Source organism: Ptychodera flava, chromosome 22 (assembly GCF_041260155.1).
Source record: "Ptychodera flava strain L36383 chromosome 22, AS_Pfla_20210202, whole genome shotgun sequence".
NCBI lineage: Eukaryota > Metazoa > Hemichordata > Enteropneusta > Ptychoderidae > Ptychodera > Ptychodera flava.
This window is the reverse complement of record NC_091949.1, coordinates 7,698,805-7,720,195: the sequence shown is the minus strand read 5'-3', so window position 1 is coordinate 7,720,195 and position 21,391 is coordinate 7,698,805. Positions and strand designations below refer to the sequence as shown.

General features: G+C 36.5%; 2 protein-coding genes across 3 annotated transcripts in view; one reads left to right on the top strand and one right to left on the bottom strand.

Moving 5' to 3' along the window:
* Window positions 1-1,771: 1,771 nt before the first annotated feature.
* On the bottom strand, window positions 1,772-12,964 carry LOC139122583 (solute carrier family 15 member 4-like). The gene is made up of 9 exons (XM_070688133.1): window positions 12,828-12,964; window positions 10,532-10,984; window positions 7,909-8,119; window positions 7,222-7,391; window positions 6,176-6,393; window positions 5,281-5,467; window positions 4,161-4,361; window positions 3,171-3,302; window positions 1,772-2,455 (listed from the first exon to the last, which is right to left on the bottom strand). Exons 2-9 carry the CDS (start codon window positions 10,971-10,973, stop codon window positions 2,208-2,210), a joined length of 1,809 nt encoding a protein of 602 aa, XP_070544234.1. The 5' UTR covers window positions 10,974-10,984; window positions 12,828-12,964; the 3' UTR covers window positions 1,772-2,207.
* Window positions 12,965-13,020: 56 nt separating this feature from the next.
* The window catches only part of LOC139122582 (2-oxoglutarate dehydrogenase complex component E1-like), a 43,391-nt gene continuing 35,020 nt past the window's right edge, over window positions 13,021-21,391 (top strand). Inside the window, exon 1 of one of the 2 annotated variants that reach the window (XM_070688131.1) lies at window positions 13,021-14,282. In XM_070688131.1, the coding sequence (XP_070544232.1) occupies window positions 14,079-14,282 (204 nt within the window). In that variant the 5' untranslated portion in view covers window positions 13,021-14,078. The remainder of the gene's footprint in view (window positions 14,283-21,391) is intronic. The other variant, XM_070688130.1, reaches the window with a different exon arrangement.

The following is a 21,391-nucleotide window of genomic DNA, read 5'->3' as shown; positions in this document are numbered from 1 at the left end:
GCTTTGTCAATACTAGTGAATTTTGCAACTTCATATGCTGGATTATTACTGAAATTGGATTATCCAGTTGGATTATCCAGTATTGAGGCCTTAGATGTTTTCCACATCTACAAATTCCCTAGCATTGTCAAAACTATCAAATAATAGCAGTTATGTACCCCCCTCCTGGCCCATAATGTACTCAAGTAAACTTTGCACTCCATAATGTACTCAGCTTCACCTCAGACATTATATCCATTACATCGTGCAAAGTTTGCTTTTATTCATTAGGTGCTTTAAATAAAATTCTTTGTTTTTGCCGTCCACGTGCTGGTAGGTTTTCAGAGAAAATTAAGAAAACAAACACCATGTTCACACTATTACAAATAAAAATATTATTTTTCCAAAGGAAACCCCCCAAAAAATTTAGCTTATGTTAATACACTTGTATTTTTGTCTGTGTTTGTTTTTTCCCTGGCTGGCTGATATGTTTTTCTAATATCCAAGGACAGCAAACAAAGAGTTTTCTTTGAATGGCCTTATGAGATGGGAAGGGGTTACATTATTGCTGAAATAAGTCAATGAGAATATCTCCATCTCATAAGCCATAATAAAAAGCATCATATGTCCAGTTCTAAAATCAATGAACACTGCCGTACATGGCAGTGTTTAACTGCTATAATAAAGCAAATCATTTTAAAAACGGCTACAATTATTTCATTGCAGCTTGTTTTAAAACACTGAGAAATTATGAGGCATTGCCACCCCTCAATCATTATATAAAATTCATACTGTATAAAATTCAAAATATTGCACATAAGTGGACTTTTCCACTGGACAACTTTCATATCATAGCTTGATGCATAAAAAATACCAGACTGACAGATCTGTTGCTTGAGGGCGCTCTCTAAGGGGGGGAGAGTAGAGAACGCCCTCAAGTGACAGATCTTTCAGTCTAATAAAATACTAAATTGCACTTTCCAATGTAATATTTAGAAGAACTGTTAATATGGCATTGTAGAGTTAATTGTTTGTGGTACATGACTAAAACAGAGATTTGCTGATACAACGTTTCATTGGGTATTTACTTCCGTCAATTTTTCATTCATCTTGTGGAAGATGTTTTGCTTACTCACTCCCAACCATTGATGGCGCTATATGACAGGGCAGATACACTGTGGCCACTGGATACTTTGGAATGACAAAATATGCATCCTGAACATTGCTCCCAAAAGATACCATATTTTACTGTAGCATAAAAAATTTGGACAAAGAGCTTTACCAAATCACAGTATATATAATCATAATATATATATATATATAATATATATATATATATATATATATATATATATATATATATATATATATATATATATATATATATATATAATTATTATATATATATATAATCATATATATATATATATATATATATATATATATATATATATATATATATATATATATATATATATATATATATATATATATATATATATATATATATATATATATATATATATATATATAAAGGTGGAAGTAAATTGCCACAGATGAGACGTGAACCTTATCTTTAAGTCAATCAGTGCTTGGAGTGTGTTGTACTGCATGCCTCCACTTTAAATTTCAGCAGCTAGTGGAACAGCCAATCAGGTTACCTATCTCATTGTAAAATCAGTTTTAAAATGTATGACAGCCAATGAGATGGCTTCTTTAAATACTGTACAATAAATCGGTGGGTGACACATTTCATTTTGCATCTCATGTCCCTGAAAACACTGCGTGTATATTTTTCTTTATAACATAGAAAATTATAACAATTAGAAAATATTAAAAAGCATAGGTTTCTGAATGAGAAGTGTGGAAATACTAATGTACAGCCTGGACTGCATTTATTTGATAAAGGAAAGCATAAATTCCCTGAATAACAAAATAAATCTGTATATTTGTGTTGAAAAAGTAAACTCTGTGAATAATGAAATGAACAAACAACTGAAAAAAATGATTCAAAAAGTGATTAAAATCCCTCAGCATTAAGAACAGATAAATATAACAATCCTAGATAGCCAACATTTGCTTGAAGATTTCTCTGAGACAATCCCTGAAATATGATTTTCAGAATTAATTGGTGTATCCGAGTATTTGATGGAGTTGAATAGTTCTTGCCTCACCATAAAAATACCGTGATATAATAATAATATTTGCACTGACTGTAACACTCCTCTTCAGACTGTACTGTCATCTGGTTCACTTGGCAGTCTCCCATCCTTGAGGTCTACTCCGAGGTTAAGAGTCCCCCTCTTGCCCTGGGGCGTTGTATCGAGAGGTAGGGGGTCGTTCGTCCTGATGTACGTATACCTCCATGCGATGACGATGAACACAAAGAAATCAGCTAACATAATGACAGCAAGGAGGAAGAAAAATCTCTCCAGGTAACCACTGTTTATATCTTCATCTGGCAGCCACTTATGAGCTGAAGGGGAAAAAAAGATGTTGATGTATTATTTTTGTTATAATAATGTGCCGTATTCATGCACTGCTGATTGAAGAGCTTTCACTCTGACCGAAGAACTGTTTGCATATTACATGTACTGTATTGTTACTGTATTGGTATGTTGCTGACTTGTATTAGATGATTCCAGCCTGGACATATACCAGCTGGAAATTTCCCACCCATCAGCTGGGGTTAGGTTTAGACATTGAGCTAGGGTGAGTGTCTAGTGAGTAAATGACCAGGTTTGAACTGTCCCAGATTCCTATCTCATGTAAATTTCAAGAAATCTCTACATTAAGCATTGAGAAATTTCAAAAGTCACACGACAGACTGGTTTTGACCCGTTCATCCCTATTTCCTGTACTGTGGTCCATTTTTTCCTTTGACAAACAATAGGGTTATTCCAAAATTTCATATCTAGATGTTGACGAGTATGGTTCATGACACTGATGAATATCCTTAATTGATAGCAAGGTATAAAATTTGATTTGCATACATTAAAACTACTTTGCATGAAAGAATACATTCATGTCTGAAATTCAGGTCAATCCAGAAGTATTCAGTATGCAGCTATTTCTTACACCTTTTCTACTCAAAATCTGCACATCATAAGTTTTGCACAGCATGCCTGTCTGTAATACAAGGCTGTTATGATTTTGACATTTTAAAACAGCAAGAAGAGATTGCATCTTACGTTCTGAAGCAGCGTTGACTATGATAACCAGGAGAGAGCCGAGGTAACTGCCAAGACCGGACGTGAGGAGAAACATTCCCATGACGACACCCTGCATTGAGGCTGGAGACTGTGAATATGCAAACTCCAATCCTGAATAAAATTACAATATATTTTATGGCATTACATTATGACAACTGCATTTGATATATTTAAATATCAAGGCGGTTGGATCAGAAGTTTGTGAGTTCTGAGTGTGACCATTTTCACATTTTGGAAATCATTTGCATATTTGTGAAACAAACATGATGGTTTGAACAGATCCCATTAACAACTGTAGGGCATCTTCATACATATTTGGGTGACACATGCACTGGTTTTTGTGGACGGATAGATAGACAGACTGACAGACAAATAGACAGATAGAGAGACAGACAGATCAACAGAATGACAGACTTTACAAACATGTATGTGTACATGCTGACATATACCGGTACATATTTACTTGCATGCAATCATACAAATAATGGACACGGACTGATTCAGCTCCAACTGAAATGTAAACACAAAATGGAAGCCAATAATCATTCTATTCAGCCATTCCAAAATTAAGATTACTGGTTTTATAACTCAACATTGACACCGTGTAAGTCAGAGGACCATGATGCACCATGGAATGCACTGCATATGTTATCATAATTCAGTTTGCACTGGGGAGAGATATACTGCACACAGTGAATGTGCCTGGTAAAAGTAAATTTCCAGCATGCAGAATTTTATAGACACCAGCACGTTACTGTATCTTTCTGAATCTGAGTGATCTAAATTGACATGAATATTCATGAGTAACATATTGTGCTGTGTAAGACATTCGTAAAGTAAACAGATTAAACCTGAAATCTAGGAAGGAAAGACAATGAATATATCCTATGATCTCCTGTACAAGTTCAAGTACATGTAATCTGTTGGATGGGATCTAAAATCCACTGTAACAGACGTGCCTGTACTTACCAGTAATTGAGGTGAATATTTCACTTGCTCCGATCAGCGTGAACTGAGGTATCTGAACAAAGATACTGATATTTGACGCGTTGTAGACGTCATCATTGATCACCTGTTGTAGAGGTATTCCCGAATTGATGTTCTTTTTGCGAAATATTTCCACAATGGCCGCTACAACTACCGACAGCGTGACCAGAATCATACCAAACCCTGTGCAAGCAAAGTTTCAACACAAACTTTATTTTTTTCACTCAGCAGAATGTGCAAATAAGTCAAGGTTATGGGATAAAATGTGAGCAAAGATGATAAAACATACAAAAGACTTTAAAAGTGAACATATTTGGTCCAAGAAAGTGAAAAGAGAAATTTGCAAAGAATGATGAGAATGAGCTATAATATATTATTGATCAAGAGAAGCAACATTGGTCGCTGTGTACACACTGGTAAGCTGGTGAATGTTGACACGCAGTGTGCACACTGGCAAAAGAAAAATATTAAGCTCAGGGTGTAAGCATTTCCTTTTCAGTGCGCATGCATGCATTGTATGTAATCTCTGATATACCTTGTGTACATCACGTATTGGCAGCAATGTGTCATTTACGTAAAATTGCACTCCTGAATTCTTTGAATTGATGACACACAAACTTTTAAACTAAAATGGGATTGTTTAACATAACAATGACAAAGATCATGTTGGCACTCAGTATTTCAGAAAGGTGTTCTCAAAAATAGTATTTTGGAATCTGATTACAGAGTCCATACACTCAAAGTCACTTATTATTCAAGGACTTTCAAGGGCTTTTTCTGCAATTTTCAACAACTTTTTGAGGTCTAAAATACCATTTTCCAGTATAATATATTATTTTTATATATCATTTTACACATCGTTTTCATGACATCATGACTAATAACAATGTCATTTTAAAAAAACTTGTGGGTGGATTATCAGTTATCCAGGACTTTCCAAGACTAAATGTCATTTTCAAGAACTTTTCCAAGACTTTCCAGGAAGCTTTAAAATTCCAAGTGACTTTCAAGGACTTTCCAGGACCATGCGGACCCTGTGATTACCAAGTAACACTGACAGCATTCATGAATTTTGAATGAAGTGATACTAATTATCCATTACCTATTCTTCTCAACTGGGTGAATTTAATTCCTCTGTTCTCAAGACACGGGTAGACAAGTCTGTCCATGACGGGTATCATGATTAATATTATAGCAATATTGAACAAGTTCAAGGCCGAGATAGGGACGGTGAAGTTGTCATGTTCCAGTCTTAACCCCATTCCTTGTAAGTAATACGTTGACTGCATCTGTGTAGGAGAAAACATACGTGGTGCAAAAAGAGCCATGATGGTAATTCTCAGCTTAGCATTGATTGGTCACTGCAAATTTGCATATATCTATATATGGTAAGAGGCGTGTCAGCCATGTTTACATATGAGACATAAGTGACACTAAATTGGTACAATATGGCTGCTCTTTTTCAAATGACCAAAAAGTGAAAATCAACAATTTGGCTACTGTCAACAAATTTGCATACGCCCATATATTGTAAAAGAGGCATGTCAGCCATGTTTACTCATAGATTGTAGATAGCACTACACAATTTTGGCAGTACTAAATTTTTGCACTTCCTCCAAAGTGAAATCAACAAGATGCAACAAACACAGCTAGTTGAAACCTAGCTATTATATAACCCTTTCACAACCATAGTTTGGCCAAAATGTATTGTTATCATTGGTGATTGTCAACCTGCTTACAGGAAATACAGGGTGCACAGATTACAAGAGGAAAACTATTCAGAAAACTGTAGGTTAAAAGTTTTAGATTTTTCAAAAAAAAGTTAAATACTGGAGTAATTTGCTAAATGCACAATAAAAGACTGGCAATGTCAAAATATTATGAGTAAGAATTTTCCTGACCGGGAAAAAACTGCCGGTGAAATCTCTGATAATTGCTTTTTGCTCTGCAAAAGAAATCATGTCAAATCTGGAAATGTATGAAAACAATAGTCTCACCTGAAAATACACAGTCCAGTATGGAATGATGGTCAAAAATACCGGAATAATCCTGCCCAGGGATTTGACTTCTTCAACATGGATGTCTTTATAACTTCCACCATAGTCCTCCTTGGCCCTATCCAGACAGCTGTCTACTTCCACTCCGTTCAAAGACTCGGAACGGATTCTCTTGACACTTTGACAAAGAATCTTGGTAACCCTGGAGTATGCACTTCCTGTACTTGCAGAAAAGAACATGTATATTGACAGGAGTCCGTGATTTCACTTTCAGTGTATATTGACAGGAGCATTGTGATTTCGCTTTCAGTGCCTAACCATGTTTTATATGCTAGAAGCATAAACAGGACAGCAGTTTGAGGGGAAACAGCAAAATATCAGGAACATTCAAAACAGTTTCGTTTTGTAAGTATTGGGGTTACTGTTGAAACTACTCATGATCAATTTTTGTACAACTTGGTCATTTTCTTCACCGGAGCTAAAATTGAGCAATACACAATTAAAAGCTACATATTATACTTGTGTTAGGTTAACTTGGGCATGCCAACGCCGGGGATATAAGGAATGACTTAATTCTTGGAAAATCCACAGTTCTCTTGAAAATATGCCCTCAATAATTCTGGTCTTTTATATTAATTTTACATCCTAAACACTGTCACATGTTTACACCTGATTTTGATCTAATAACATGTCTTTCTCGAATTTTTAACATTTTCATAAATCCTTACATATTTAGTACAAGAAAATTACAAACATATTTAATGTTGTCAAGGAAACTCTGAGGGTAGGACACCTGCCTGGCAAGCTGCAGCAATGAAACTATATTGTAATGTGTAAACTGTTCGAAACAAATGATGAACCTTGGTTTCTTTTATGTCACTTCAGGGTCATTAAATCACCTTTGACCTATGGTTGATAGGTCACAAAGTCCTGTTCTCACTTATTTATCACTTTATGTCAATGTAAAGATTGGATATTTTACAAATATCCTACCTTTGCAAATTGATGAATATATCTGACAGTGTTTTAACGAAAATCTGACCTACCTTCCGGCGGACGGTTGACGTAGCTGTTTCTTCCGATCAGGAGCAATATTGTAGCAATTAAAATGCTAACAGCAGGGATGAGGTAGCCGATAACAAAACTGACTTCTTGCTGGATGTACGCCACCACAGAAAATGCTACGGCTGAGCCAACGTTGATGAACCAGTAAAACCTGCAAGACATTAGGTTTCTTTTAATTAACTTTTTGAATTACTCAATACAAGTCTCCTTGTATTTGTACCTCTGATAACACATGTATACTTTGTAGGACTGAAGAATATATCTTATCTATCCCAACATCTATGGCAGCATCTAATCCTACACTATAACTGTCTACACTCTTCTCATTGTCTATTCCACTTGCTGATACTCTTGACTGATTTTATCAAACATTACCGTTTCTTTGTCAGTGTGCAAAAGTACGAAAGACATCTGCTTTATCAAAACTGTCGCGAAGTAAAATTTTCAAGCGTAGGCAACAACTTTTGAACAATGTGTGCACAGTTGTTTGAATGTAATATTTCAGAAATCTAAAACATATCCATATTTAAAGTGTTCATTTACATATAGGCAATTGGATCTAGTCTGGGTATCATTGGAAAATATAGATATTATTCATTTCCTGTTTAAAAACTTGATGAAAAGGTTTTGATCCTAATATTCGCAAAAACAGACGAAACTTTCCCTACCAGCTGAAGAATGTTTGCACCGCGCTTTGTCCGAGATCCTCTGTTTGCTGGGCTCCGAACGGTCCTACATTAGATTTGATACCACCAGTTCCTATAGCAACCAGCGTCAAACCAAGGAGGTAGTAGAAACGTTTTTGCGAAGTGTTGAGTTCATGCGTACCATCACTCAGATCAAGGAATGGAATTGCCACCACTGGAAGTAATATTGCACCTGTGAATTATGATAAACAGAAAAATAATAAAGATATTTCTGTGTGAAGTTTTACCATAAATGCATATACTTTACATCTGTACTTCATGGATAACGTAAGAAAAACATTAGTGGCTTCATCAGAAAGAGAATCAAGGACTCTTCAAGGCTCTGTACAATCTGTTAGCCTTTCTACTGAACTACAATGCATGATACATGTATAGGATGCCGATAAATATCAATTATGGCATGGTAATGAAAACAATTGAGCAAAACTACTTTCTCCACATCTGACAAGGACCTTCACCAACCAGTATGTGCAATTTTGTAACATATCTTACAAGTATATTGATGGCGCTAATGCAGTGATCTGATCGGTATAGACGCGAATATTGCTCATGCATATATGTCGTGAACTGGTCAAAATCTCATTGTATACTGTCACTGGATGTGCGTTATTGCTTAAATATACACTCTTATACTCTTTTTTTTTTGCCTCAGACAAATTTCTTGCATACTCAGTCACAACATGTACATACAGATAGTAGACTTGTTGATTTTTCTACATGTACTCATTTCAAATGAGATATTAAATTTCTTAAAGCAGTATCAAGTATTTGAATTAAATTGATTTTTCTCATTCATACCAAAATTGAGGTTTTCTACCCCAAATATGTACCCCTTTCATCCTTCGAGCAAACTTTTCCTGCCATAGTAAACTTAAGATTCTCTGCTTGTAGAAAATATATAATAGAGGGGGGTATGTCATCTTTGATAAGAAACATTGCTTTGAAAAATGTGTGTTGGTTACATGCAACGCTACCTCAGAATGACAGTTTGACCATAGACAGTAGAGGGGAAAATATGGTTTGACCAAAGAATAATGGACACTCTAAATGCAACAAAATTTAAAAGTACAAACATATATCATAAGGGCACATAATAGTAGAGGATGTTGAAAGTCTGTAGCCATCAATCTGATTAAAATCAGATGTACGGATGGTGACATTCCATTGCTTGTTCTTTGCTGTTCTCGTCTGCTGACGATAGTCACGTCACTTCATCAGACTCCACTGCCACAGGAGATCATGTTCAACCTTGTGCTTTTGCAGGAGCCAATCAGGTTGCATTTTTAAATAAAATGCTGCAATGCATAATAAGTGGTGGTTGTAAACCTTTGTCTGATTGGTTGGCTGTTCTGGCCAATGTGCTAGATTTGAACTTGATCTCCTATAGCAGTGGGTCAGATGAAGTAGGTCAGATGCAACCATCCGCTATTAATGACAACAGCGAGGAAAAGGCAAACGTTTAAATGTTGCCATCTCTACATCTGATTTTCACATGATTGGACAGCCATGTGACTCTGAGAAAAATAGTTCACTTTGAAGGGATGTATTGGATAATAATAATAATAATATTTTTATTGCTTGCTTGTAAATATAGGATTTACGTCACATTTGTGGCAATAAAAGTGTGATACAAAAATAAGTTCAAATTCTCTTCAAGAAAGATTGGATATGAAACTTATATGAGGAATGTCGTCTCTGAAACTATAAAGAACAGTTTATGGTGTGTTATCAAAATAGCTTAATGAGCATGTTTTGAAAGACAAGTCAAATGTGAAACTAAAATTGAGTCATGGGAAATTCTGGACTCTGCGTTCAACTGCTGAGGAGACTAAGTGACTAAAACTACCCAGTTATTGCGATTCAATAAAATCACAATAGGGGTGAGCCCATTAGCTTGCGCAGAGTAAGATTTGAAATTTAATTTCAATTGGAAGAAACAGTTCAGTGTTCAAAGTAGATGGGTTTTTGATTAAACATTTTTTACGATACTCTTCATTGTCACAGATGTTGGTGACCTCACTGGTAATGCTTTTGGTTACTAGCTCTCTGAGCCTGGTTACCCAGTGTACCTTGCACTAGGAAGGTGATCTTTGACACCAGTCATGATGGCTGCCGACAGCTGTTGAACAGTGTTTATCCCGTACAAAAATGCTTTTTTTCAAATTTTTAAGTTATCCTAATCACCTTAAACCTTTATCAATTATATTCATAAAGACAACTTTAATTTTACACCGCAGAGATAGACGAGTGCAACTGTACAGTTGGCAGTTTGAATTTCAACATCATAAATTTAGGTAATGTGTTTCTCTAATCCTGGCCTTTGCATTGTGACCTGTGGTTTGTATTCTTGATCATGAAAGAGAATGGTCGAAAATTCCCTTGAGGAAAATTTGTAACTTATGTTTTTTGGGAATGAAATTACCTTTATCAAACAGGATATTGGTTGTCAGGTTATGTTGCTTCAACGAAACATGAAGTGTTATAGTGCAATCAAATGGCTGTCAATACTGTGGCAGAACCTCATTGAAATCAGTTTCATAACAAAGAGTTGACAGAAACAGGAAACAATGCTCTGTAGACTTACCGAGAAAGTAAATGAGGCCTGATCCATAGATAGCGTTGAATTTTCCAGCGATGGAATCAGCTATGAATCCACCAATGATCGGAACGAAGTATGAAGTTCCGGTGAACACAAAACTGATCGTGAGGGCATTCTGGTTGCTAAGGTCCAGCTCGCTAGTACAGAACAAAACTAAATTGGCGGAGATACTGTAGTAGGTTAAACGTTCACAAAGTTCCGTGCACAGTATACAGATAATCACTAACAATCTCTCTTTTCTGCTCTTGAATGGTATTGTCCGTCTTGCTTTTGGGGTATTCCCCTCCTTGTCCTGGTCATCACTGCTGTCCTCTTTCAAAATCAGAGGGGTTTTCTCGTGTGAGGGGCTGTTGTTGGCAGATGGTGGAGATTCTGCATCCTGTTCGGTGAGACTAATGCCACTGCCGTAGTTGGAGCCAGTTGCCATGGTTACTCTCACTGTGATGAAATTGAAATTGTTTGGAACACTGTGCATTAGAAGTTTTACTTCCAAAATCCAACTTCGAAGTAAAAATGAGCCAAGGAAATTATACTACATTGCACAATACATTTTATATAAGTTTATATGTGGATATATTGTCCCAGAATAATGTATACATTACTTGAAATTGATATTGTCAGCACAAATTTGAAACTGCGATGATTCAATATACCGCATCACTATCAAAGGTAGAAAATGATGTGTAAAGTTGCTCTCATTTTCCTTTATATTCACCGTGATATTTGATCTTACTTCAAGAGCTTTGGTGGTAGATCAGAAACAAATTTCAAAAATTTAAGAGTCAGAATATCAGTCCTGAAGCTGACTATTTTTATATACTATGCATCAAGAGTTTTATTATATAATACAGGAAATACTGGTAAGGCTGTGACATTGTTAGGATTTAAAGTAAAGTGACATGTAGCTACTCATATTCATTGCATCAACCAATGTTTGTAGAGTGCCCATACGTCATGATCAACTGACCTGAACTCACATGTAAATTGTTCATTTAGACTTTGGACTCGTAAAGTATACACATTAAACTAGCTGGCATTACGAAGTGATTGAATAACTGCTAGCTTATGTCACACTGTACAATAAATCAGGCTAATAGTTTCTTTGAGGAGACTTTGACTTGTTCCCTTAAAAGTGTCTGGAGGCCATATGTTTATAGGGAGTCTAATCATATGATCACATTTACTGAAGTCACAGACTTCCTTCTGCTGTCCAAAAATGCTCAAAGTCTATTTCGTAAGTCTGGATTGAAGGAACAAGAGTATAGTGTAAATAACTTTGTTGTGAAATTTTTCTTCATATACTTACTTATCTCTTAATTATCTTACTATGTTGCTATGGGGATGCAATATCATGTTATATTTGTCTGCACTCAAAGATGAAATGAAAACAAATTAATTTCCTTGTTAAGGTGGAATATGTGCCAAGGGGAAAGATAACTCTCTCTAAATTTTTAAAAAATACTTATGAGATCTAAGTTCACTTCTGTGGGTTCATTTTTAAGCTCTTTGACTTAAATAGTCCTATTTTCATCATTATGTATTTGCTAAAATAAAAACAAAATTAAGAATCGGAATTCCAAATATAGGTTAATTTACCGGAATTTATTTCCCTGGTACCAAAATTTTTCACTGCGACCCTAGATTTTTAGTTCCTGATTTTGAAAGAAGATGGTTGAAAACTTTGCTTGAGGAAAGTTTGAGTAAAAGGATATCGTAAGACTTTCACTTTGAAATTTGGGATGTACCTTAAATATTGCTGTGAAGTGAAAAAACGATTATACCGGTATAATGCTGATGGCAAATTGATTTTTATGAATGCGACAGTTACTTTTATGTTTGGTGATGTTCATTGACGTGTCATAACTGTTATATATAAATTAAGTTGGTTCGATAGTACACAGATCATGCGTATTCAGTAGGTGATCTTGGCCAAGAGGCCTTCTAGCTACAATAAGTTTTGAGGCACAAACTTACCCGAAGTATGTGATTGATCATGATGATGGCATCTTTGATGATGGCATCTTTTATATTTTATGGCTGGTCATATTTAAATCATTATGTATTAAAACTGTCAGTCAATCAAAAATCAATTTTTATAAAGGATTCGCGTGTGAACGTACTCGGGACAGCAAAACACCTACGGTACAGACTTCCGGGTTGAATAACACAAGGGATTGTACTGGATACACACATCCCTTTGCTTACAGTGATGAGCTGAAAAGTACATGTTGACGACTGCTGGCACGATTCTGAGATTTTCAAAAGGAGTTGAAATGCTTACCTTTAGATGAAGCGGCGTTCCCATCAGTATCTCTTTCGGTGTACGCTCTGTTTTACTTTATTAGGCGAGTGGTATCATCGCTACCCTCTAATACGAGTCACGAGTTACGTTGTTGACAAGTCGACGGGCACGAGAACGGGTCACCTGATGAAAAATACTGCCCTCAACCATGGAAGAGAGTGAGCATTGCACCATGCACTGATCAGTGATCTGAACTGACAGGTCAATCGCTGCCGACAGCGACAGTCTCAGTGATTCTTTCGAATCTCATAAGTGGTGCACTATCGATAATGCACAACAACACCTGTGTTAACAGACGGGAAAAGGTGATTGATGCAAAAGCACAACAAATCGTATTTATAACATATCTAGACGCCGCGGTCAGTAGACCTCTTGCATTGTCTTGGGAAAGTCACCTCATTGGATTTACGCGGTATTTCTGTGACGAAGTCAACTGGGCGGTTTTGAAAGAGACTTTGTGATTGGTCTGGGACAGTTTACACATCAAATGGCTATGTAGTTTTCTAGATCACAGAAATGTGCTTCCTCGGTCCCTATTAAACAAATGTTAAAATGCACCTAATAGGAGACACACTTTATTGATAAGAGTGTCGCTGGCGGAGATCTTTACCACAGTCATATTACGCAGAAGGGGAGCCGAAAAGGGGCTCGTCTCCCGTTAGCCAATCAGACACGAGTTTGTTCACCATACGTACACTTGCGCAGATCGTCTTCGCAAAGGGTCAGAAGTCAATAGCGCACTTTGCATTTGAGTTGCGTAAATTGTCATCGTGTAATGCTCCGTGTTTCTGCCTTTCTATCTCCGTCAGATCTACTAATTATCGCAGCCTCTGTGTGAGAGGATATTATAGTTACAGCAGTTGACCATACATCAAGGTTTTGTGGAATTGTTTCCTGTTTTCTGCGCAACCGTCTGCTCGAGTTGACGGAACGACGTCAGTTCTCACACACTCACAGTGCGCCTGGTGGAAATTTAGAAAGCGTTCGTGAAGCTCGCGCTCAAAGGGATTTCCAACTGGAACGTAACTGTCCGAAGAGTAAACTACCTGTCAGCGCTACATTGGGTGGATACCGCTCTAAAGGTGTTCCAAGGAGTGACAGAAGTCCCACAAACGGAATACAACGATCTCTCAACGAGAAATTCTACTGTGGGGCACGTAGCACGTAACCTATCCAAAGGGTGTCGACGTTTCGATCCTCAATATTGATTGAGGCCTAAAGACAGCTAAAATGTACAGAGTTAAGACTTTTCTTCAGACGTTAAGGCCTATATTGGCCAATGGAAGGACTACAAGGACATGTGGTGCCCTTGGGGTACAAAATAGACAATATGTGGCACCTGTGGCCACGGAACCTTTTCTAAATGGGACAAGTTCAATGTATGTTGAACAAATGTACGAGCAATGGTTGGATGACCCGAGCAGTGTACATAAGGTGAGGACCGGGTTCACGCGGTGGATTGCACAATTCAAGGGCCCGTTTTTGATTTTATTTTATATCAAACCGATCAAGGGAAAAGAGTTATCACGTATACGGTATGATGGAAAATTTTACTCTCAATAAATGTTACGCGATGCCAATGCGCAGAGTAGAGTTTTGTTCTAAATTTGGACGATGCATACTTAGAAGTGAGGGCAGCAAACACCGCCCGAAGTGACGGCCAGATTTCAGTTTACGTCCACAGTAGTGGACTGAGAGTAAGACTACGTTTTTCCTGTCACTCGATCACTCGCAGCCTAAGGAATCACTTTGGTTAGTGTTGAGGATAGAGTAGGTGCGAGAGGCCCCAAACAACATGGAAACACTCCCTAATCTGCAGTCGTACTACCCGGTTACGTAATAAAACATGGACGTCGATGGCGAAATTTTGAGTCAGGGAGTGTACTGTGCACACACGGTGCAGGGACCGTGGCACACAACATGAGTGTGAAAATGTATGCCGCCAAGAGTGGAAAGACTCCATAGTGCAGAGGCGGTCCAGGCTCATCCGTTAGGCCTTCTCAATCGTAAATAGACGTTTGAATCCATAATTTAACAATAATAAAGCAGATTCTTCATGTTAACCTTTGGTCTGACATTCATCTCAGGATAATCAGTTAATGGAATAAAGGGGTAATTTTTAATTTTATAATTATAATTTTTGGTAGGAGCAATGTATGTATGTATGTATGTGATCAGGACAACACATTTTGTCCCTGTATAAAATGAATACATGAAGTGACATATGGTGCACTGCCACTGTGTGACAGTCATAATCTGCCCTATGGAGATAAGGGAAACTGTAATACCACAGATAATGTAATGACAAGATAGGTTGTCAGCTGTTGAAAGACCATTATGTTTTCCAGAATGACCCATTTACAGAGATTGCAACATCATTTTCCCAATTATGAACTCAGAATTTCTGGGGGTGCTCTGAAAGGTTGGAGGGAGGTTGTACCAATTGGTCAATGAACTCTTCAGGGTTTTTGTGTAAAACCACACCATCACTGCCTTTCAATTTACATTTGTCGGTAAAATTTGGGGGAAAAAGTCTCCATGCTGTGTTCCGTCTTAAAATTTTTCTTTCATTTAAGAAAATTTGTGTCAGATGACTTTTGAAGCAGAGTTGTGTGTTGGACTCTTGTTTATTTGTTGGACTGTTTCTGTTTTTTAAATGCAGCAAAAAATAGCATTTTCAAAGTTATGATGTTGTGTGCTGTAATTACTGATTAACACCAAGGGCAGCGGGGATTGCCAGGTAAAAGCTGCCAACTGTCTAATGAAATTAGCACAGCCAAATTGCATTTGTGTGTTTAAAAATGGCAGACATGCAGTACCTGACATTCTAATTGCAGTATTGTCATTGTTGTAATGCCAAAAATAGTAGAGTACTGTGGAAATGGTACGCAACTCATCTGAGGTATCAGTCGATCAAATATTGAACACAAAAATTTATGCAATTTAAACTCCATCCATCTACAGGAACTACTTTTTGGTTGGCTTGGTTTTCTTTTGATGATGATATAAAGTACATGAGACATTGAACACTTTGTTTGTACCCTTTTTCTCCTGTCACTGATTGGTCTGTGTCAAGTGTTTTAACAGATGGGTTTTATCTTAGATATTGGTATCTGCTCCTGTCCTTCATAAAATGAAAACAAAATTCAAAATTCAAATATGTCATACATATCTGTCATAGATCATGACCAGCATTAGTGTACATATTACAAGAAGTACAATGATGAATACAAGTAAGCTACATGTACACTAAACATTACTTTTGAAAAATCAGTAAAGATACAAGATTGGCTTGTGTTTGACTTTCATTCACACACCTCTGGGAAAGAAACTCTCTCAACAGAATTTTCGCATTGCTCGGTAACAATGTGCTACGCATACTGAAATCTGTTGACAAATGTTCCATTCATATCTTGTCATTGAAATGACCTTGGCATGCCCTAGGTCATTGCCAATTCATGCAGAGCCTCTTATTATTCTATCCAATTGTGGTGTTCAAACTCTTAAACAGTAATGCATGCGTCCCCTTGAGATAGGGCTATTTTTACATGTACATTTGTACACTCACAGCACAAGAATGAGGAGGCGTTGGTTTTGCAGATTCATCAAAAAATACTTCTGTCGACCTGTTTTGATTGGTTCAGTTTGGTTTACCTAAGAGTACAATTGTAAACTGTTACAACAAATACTTCATAACACTGCAGTAAGATGTTGTTACTGGGGGAAGTAGGCATGTATAAAGAAAATGAAAATAAATGTGAAGGTACTTAAAAATATGAACAAATAAGTAAGATATAGAACCATAAATAACAACAATAGAAGAACAACAGATATTAACAATACAAAAGACCCCCCTTTGACAAAGTATGCATGAAGTATACTTTTGCATAATATTGGGTTAAAATTATACATTTCTTTTTTGTATTGAAACAAGGAATTGATTACAGTAAATAAGCTATGTTACCAACATCTTGGTTCATACAGTACCAAAATCTTACGGGCAGATTCACAAGCATATATTCTGATCTAAACAGTGGTATTAATTCTCATAATTTTTAGAAAGACCTCTTAGGTTGACCAGAACTTTCTTTCACGTCATTTCTTCATGATCATTCTCTTCATTATGGCAAACACTTTTAGTTTTAAAAACTTTCATTGGACATCTACATGTATGTACTCTGAAAGAGTGAGCAGTAATTTTCTATGAATAATCAATAAATCACATAGGAATGCATTGAATACTTAGGTATTCAATTCTTCTCATGTGACTGGCTTGCCCCTTAAAGTAATAAAATTGAAGTGGTGTTTGTCCATTTGATTGCTGTCAAAACTTGTAAAGTCAGGCATTGTTAAAATCCCACCTTTGTACTCTACATGATGAGAAAGAACGTATAAAGTGATGAGTCAAATCCGAAAGAAACTCCTGTGTAAAAGGTTGGTCACTTCCTCCTTGGGAAATTACACTTGTCATGTAAAGGAGGGGTAGCTGCCCATGTATATTGTCCAAATCATACATGTATGATATTTATATGTACAATTCTGCCTTTCTAGTTTGTTGACACATCTTATATATTTCATTACTATTCACATATATAATGAAATGAATTATTTCAATGAGGATCGTGTACATTTGACTCATTGTGCACAATGCCAAAAATAAGAAAACTGCAGCTTTGATTGACATTGTCTATCAGCAAACTTATGATTTTATATCATAGATTTAAAAGTCATTTATATGTTCATGTATCAAGTGAAATTTACCATAAGAAAAGTGGCTGTTAAAATGTACATCATTTAGAGAGTTCAGAAACCTTTTAGAAACCACACCAATTGCTATCAGGTGACCAACAGATGTTGGCCAATCTGATAGGGAACATGGCAAATATATTGAATATGAAGATTTTCCAGGGGATTTACTTCTGGTAAATTTCAATACTTATAATTAAAGTATCTGATAATGCCATGCATAATCTTAAGGTTTGACTGTTATGATAGATTCTTAGTATACATTTTAAATCATAATTTAAAAAAAATGAACAGTCACAGAGAACCCAGTTGGCATTGATATTATTCAAAATACACGACAGTATCAAGCGTTTTAAATTTTCAAGTGTACCAGTAATGTTTGTATGAATTTATGATTTCAGAAGAAAAAGTTTTAAAGAGGGTCTTTTGGAATGTAATAATTTGAATAAAAACATCCAAACCCAGACGGACTGATGTCCTATCACAGACCACAAAGGACAAGAGTGAGAAGGCTTTAACTCTCGGAAAGACTAAATTAACTAAATTACCTGTCTACTGGTATGCTTTGTGTTGGCTTTGATAAATAGGGACATTCATTAAAATTGTATGGCTTCTTAGAAGCCAGTAACCCTCTAGAGATTTAAAATGTGTATGTTCAATCATAGATGTTATTAAATTTCACCTGGTTTGTCTCGTGCACCTTATTTTTATGTTAGGTTATTTTTATTAATATCTTGTTGTATATTTAGGAAAAGAGTTCCTTTTATAATGGTCTCTGGTATGATTATTTTCAGTTGTGGTACATGTATCTTATTAGTGGTACTGAAAATACCAACTCGGCATTCTTTTTTATTCCATAGTAAAAATCCTCTTTGTTTATGTCTGAACTTTACTTGTAGCCTAATAAAATCCACTATACCAGGCTTGTTGTGAAAATTCTCAAGCCATCTGATGCCATGGTCTTTTGCATGGACACTTGTGCAGAGCCAATGAAGTACCAAAATAAAACTTCCTGAATTGTGTGTAGATATAAATGTTCTTTGACAGCTACACAAACAGTTCAATTCAGCTGTCCCAGCTTGTTTGCTGTTACTGATTATAAGCACATATTACATCTATCTCCACACCCAGGGCTACTTTCATAAGTCCAGTGTTCTCCACAAATAAAAAAATTATGTGGGTGGCTAATTTGCATAATCATTTGCATAATATTAACATAATCATTTGCATAATATTTACATATAGTTTGTGTTCAGCGAAAATTGACAAAACAGGGTACTCATGAAGCAGAGCCCCTCCACTGATTTTTTCAAATTCAGTACATCCTCACTAAGTTGCATAAGCTCCTACCCTTGTTTAACTCAAATAAAGAAAGGTTAGGAGAGTAAAATATACCGTTAAAGTTGGTAAAACTGCTCAGATCAAAGAAACTATTAAAAGATGTAAAACGATGAGATATCGAAGTTCCCGTGACAGCATCGCTAGGAAATACTACGTTTTTCAGTACGTTTATCAGGGTTCTCTGACAATGCGCACCCCCGGTACCAAAATAGAAGAGTCCCACTCTGATGTCATATCCGCCATTGTTTACGGTATATTTTCATTCACGCACGCGATCTGGGATTCTCTTCACATGCATTTTCATTTGTCTAAAGCAAGTAACGCTCCATCTGTTAAGAGTTTTTACCGCTGACTATAACAATTTTCATTGCTATGTTGCTGTTTACACAAGATACTGACCGTTCGATCTTGGAAAGTTGAGTTGCTTTTACGTGCAGCCAACGCATGCCGGTGCAGTGACAGACAGTTCCGTAAGCTATGCTACGCTGTTGATCGGCAGCATACATGTCTTCGTTCCACGTTTACTTTTTATTTCAAGATGTGAGTCAAACAGAAATTTCACCAAATTGCCACTTCTGTATCTAGGGAATGTGTAATCAGTTTGATTTCAAATTTTTTGTCAATTAAGAGCAGAAATCGTCGCTGACTTTTGCTGTCTTTTGACTATGGTTTTATATCAATTTTTCTGTCCTTTACAATTTCTTTGGATGGGTCGGTGGAGTCAAGGGTTGAACAATAGCGTCGCGGGCCGCGACGCTGCAGGCTGGAGAACCCTGATGATGGTGTTAAAAGAATGTGTACTTTCTTGGGGAAATTCGGCAGAATCAATCGAGACAACACTTAGATCTTGATGCGACCGCACAGTTTATTGTGTCACCGTACGGGTGGCGGGACGGTGATTGTGTGAATGGGTTGACAAGTCGGTCGAGCTTCTCTCGCGGTCTTTCTTCCGCTATGGTCGTCGTGACATATCTTGACGAGGTATTAAAATGACAAATTCACACATACAACAACAGCAAAATGTGCCTTATTGATTTAAATTAACACCTTATTGAAATTCAATACAGAAACAAACAAAAGCACGGCATAAAAACATTGCCGTGAACCAAACCCGCCACCCCAGAACAAAGGCTGACGGTGGGTTTCAAAAGCATGGGCGGCCGAAAATTAAACTGGGCGGCGTAGATTTTATCTGGGCGGCCGTGAAATTAAAGTGGGCGCACCGCCCACTTAAAAGGCGCCGTGGAGAACACTGTAAGTAGATGTCAAAAACTTGTTTATGAATTCCCAGTCCCTGGTGAACATTATAACCTGCAATTAATGTATATCAGTTATTTGTAATACTTGTAAAGGTAACCATAAAGTTTGAAATGAAATACTCAAAGTTGTCGACTCACTTTGGGTGGTGTTGTCAAAATTTACGCAGAACTAATTGAGCTTATATACATGTACTTCTCCATAATGAAAGGTCAGGAGCAAAGATGCAATTTTGGTGATAAAGAAGTAAACCCACTTTGTATGCAAATGGTATCAAATATTGATATGGTATCTTACGTGATGGGAAACAGCAGTCTTCATTCTGTTAAATGGGCTATGATGTCTCCTGATAGAGCTGACAGTTGGTAGTAGAAGACTTGTCAGCCTTGGTTCATATGAAAACAGATACCGGTGAAATTTACAAAATCAACGGTATATTTTATAGGTCCTGTTTTGTTCCACATGTCGCTAATTAATGTACTGATTAATTTTTGTATAAAAGTGGAAATGTACCAGGAGATAATAATTGATTATTGCTGTTAATCAATTGTATTCAAAGCAGGAACACTTACCCACTTGCTTTCAATGTGACAATTCCTAGGTATCAACAACAGCAACTCCAACATCTATATTCTGTATCCGTCTACATGCAGCGAGAAAGACTGTTAATTAGGTTAATATTTCATAAAACAATGAACAATATATTCTAGTTGTTGTTTGTATATTGTTCATGGCAAAGAGAGATAGATGGCTTTGGTTTTAATGAGTTAGTCTTGTCGTAGTCGTATACATATATTATTACAAGTACTCATGGGGCAGAGAGATTTTGCTGGTAGCCCCAATTCATCCCATTGACCACTATGGTTTGGCCCAATTCCATTGTTTTCAGTGGTGAAATTGAGTCAATGCTAATGGAAAAGGGGGCAGGATGAAAAAAATGGTGTCTTAGTTACTGTGGATGTTTTCATATATACATTGATGGCAATATTACTGTAAAATCCTTCATGTTCTTGCTAATGTATTCATATAGTGACAGTTTGCCCCATCATTTTGATTGAATGATTCAGTTTCTTGCAGAATTATCACAGGTAAATTAAAAGGTGTGTAGCTGTAGGTGCGCAGCAACAAAGTTTCATAAAGTCTGTTTCAAATTTAAGCACTGTTTTAAGTAATACTGTAAATACAAATTGTGCTGACCA

Bases quoted from the DNA above. Each gene is read 5' to 3' on its own strand.
- LOC139122583 (XM_070688133.1), bottom strand. From the start codon at position 10,973: ATGGCAACTGGCTCCAACTACGGCAGTGGCATTAGTCTCACCGAACAG. The intron at 6,394-7,221 runs GTAGGTCAGATT...CTGCAAGTACAG, and splicing joins CGTCAACCGTCCGCCGGAAG to GAAGTGCATACTCCAGGGTT. The intron at 5,468-6,175 runs GTGAGACTATTG...TCTCCTACACAG, and splicing joins ACTGGACTGTGTATTTTCAG to ATGCAGTCAACGTATTACTT.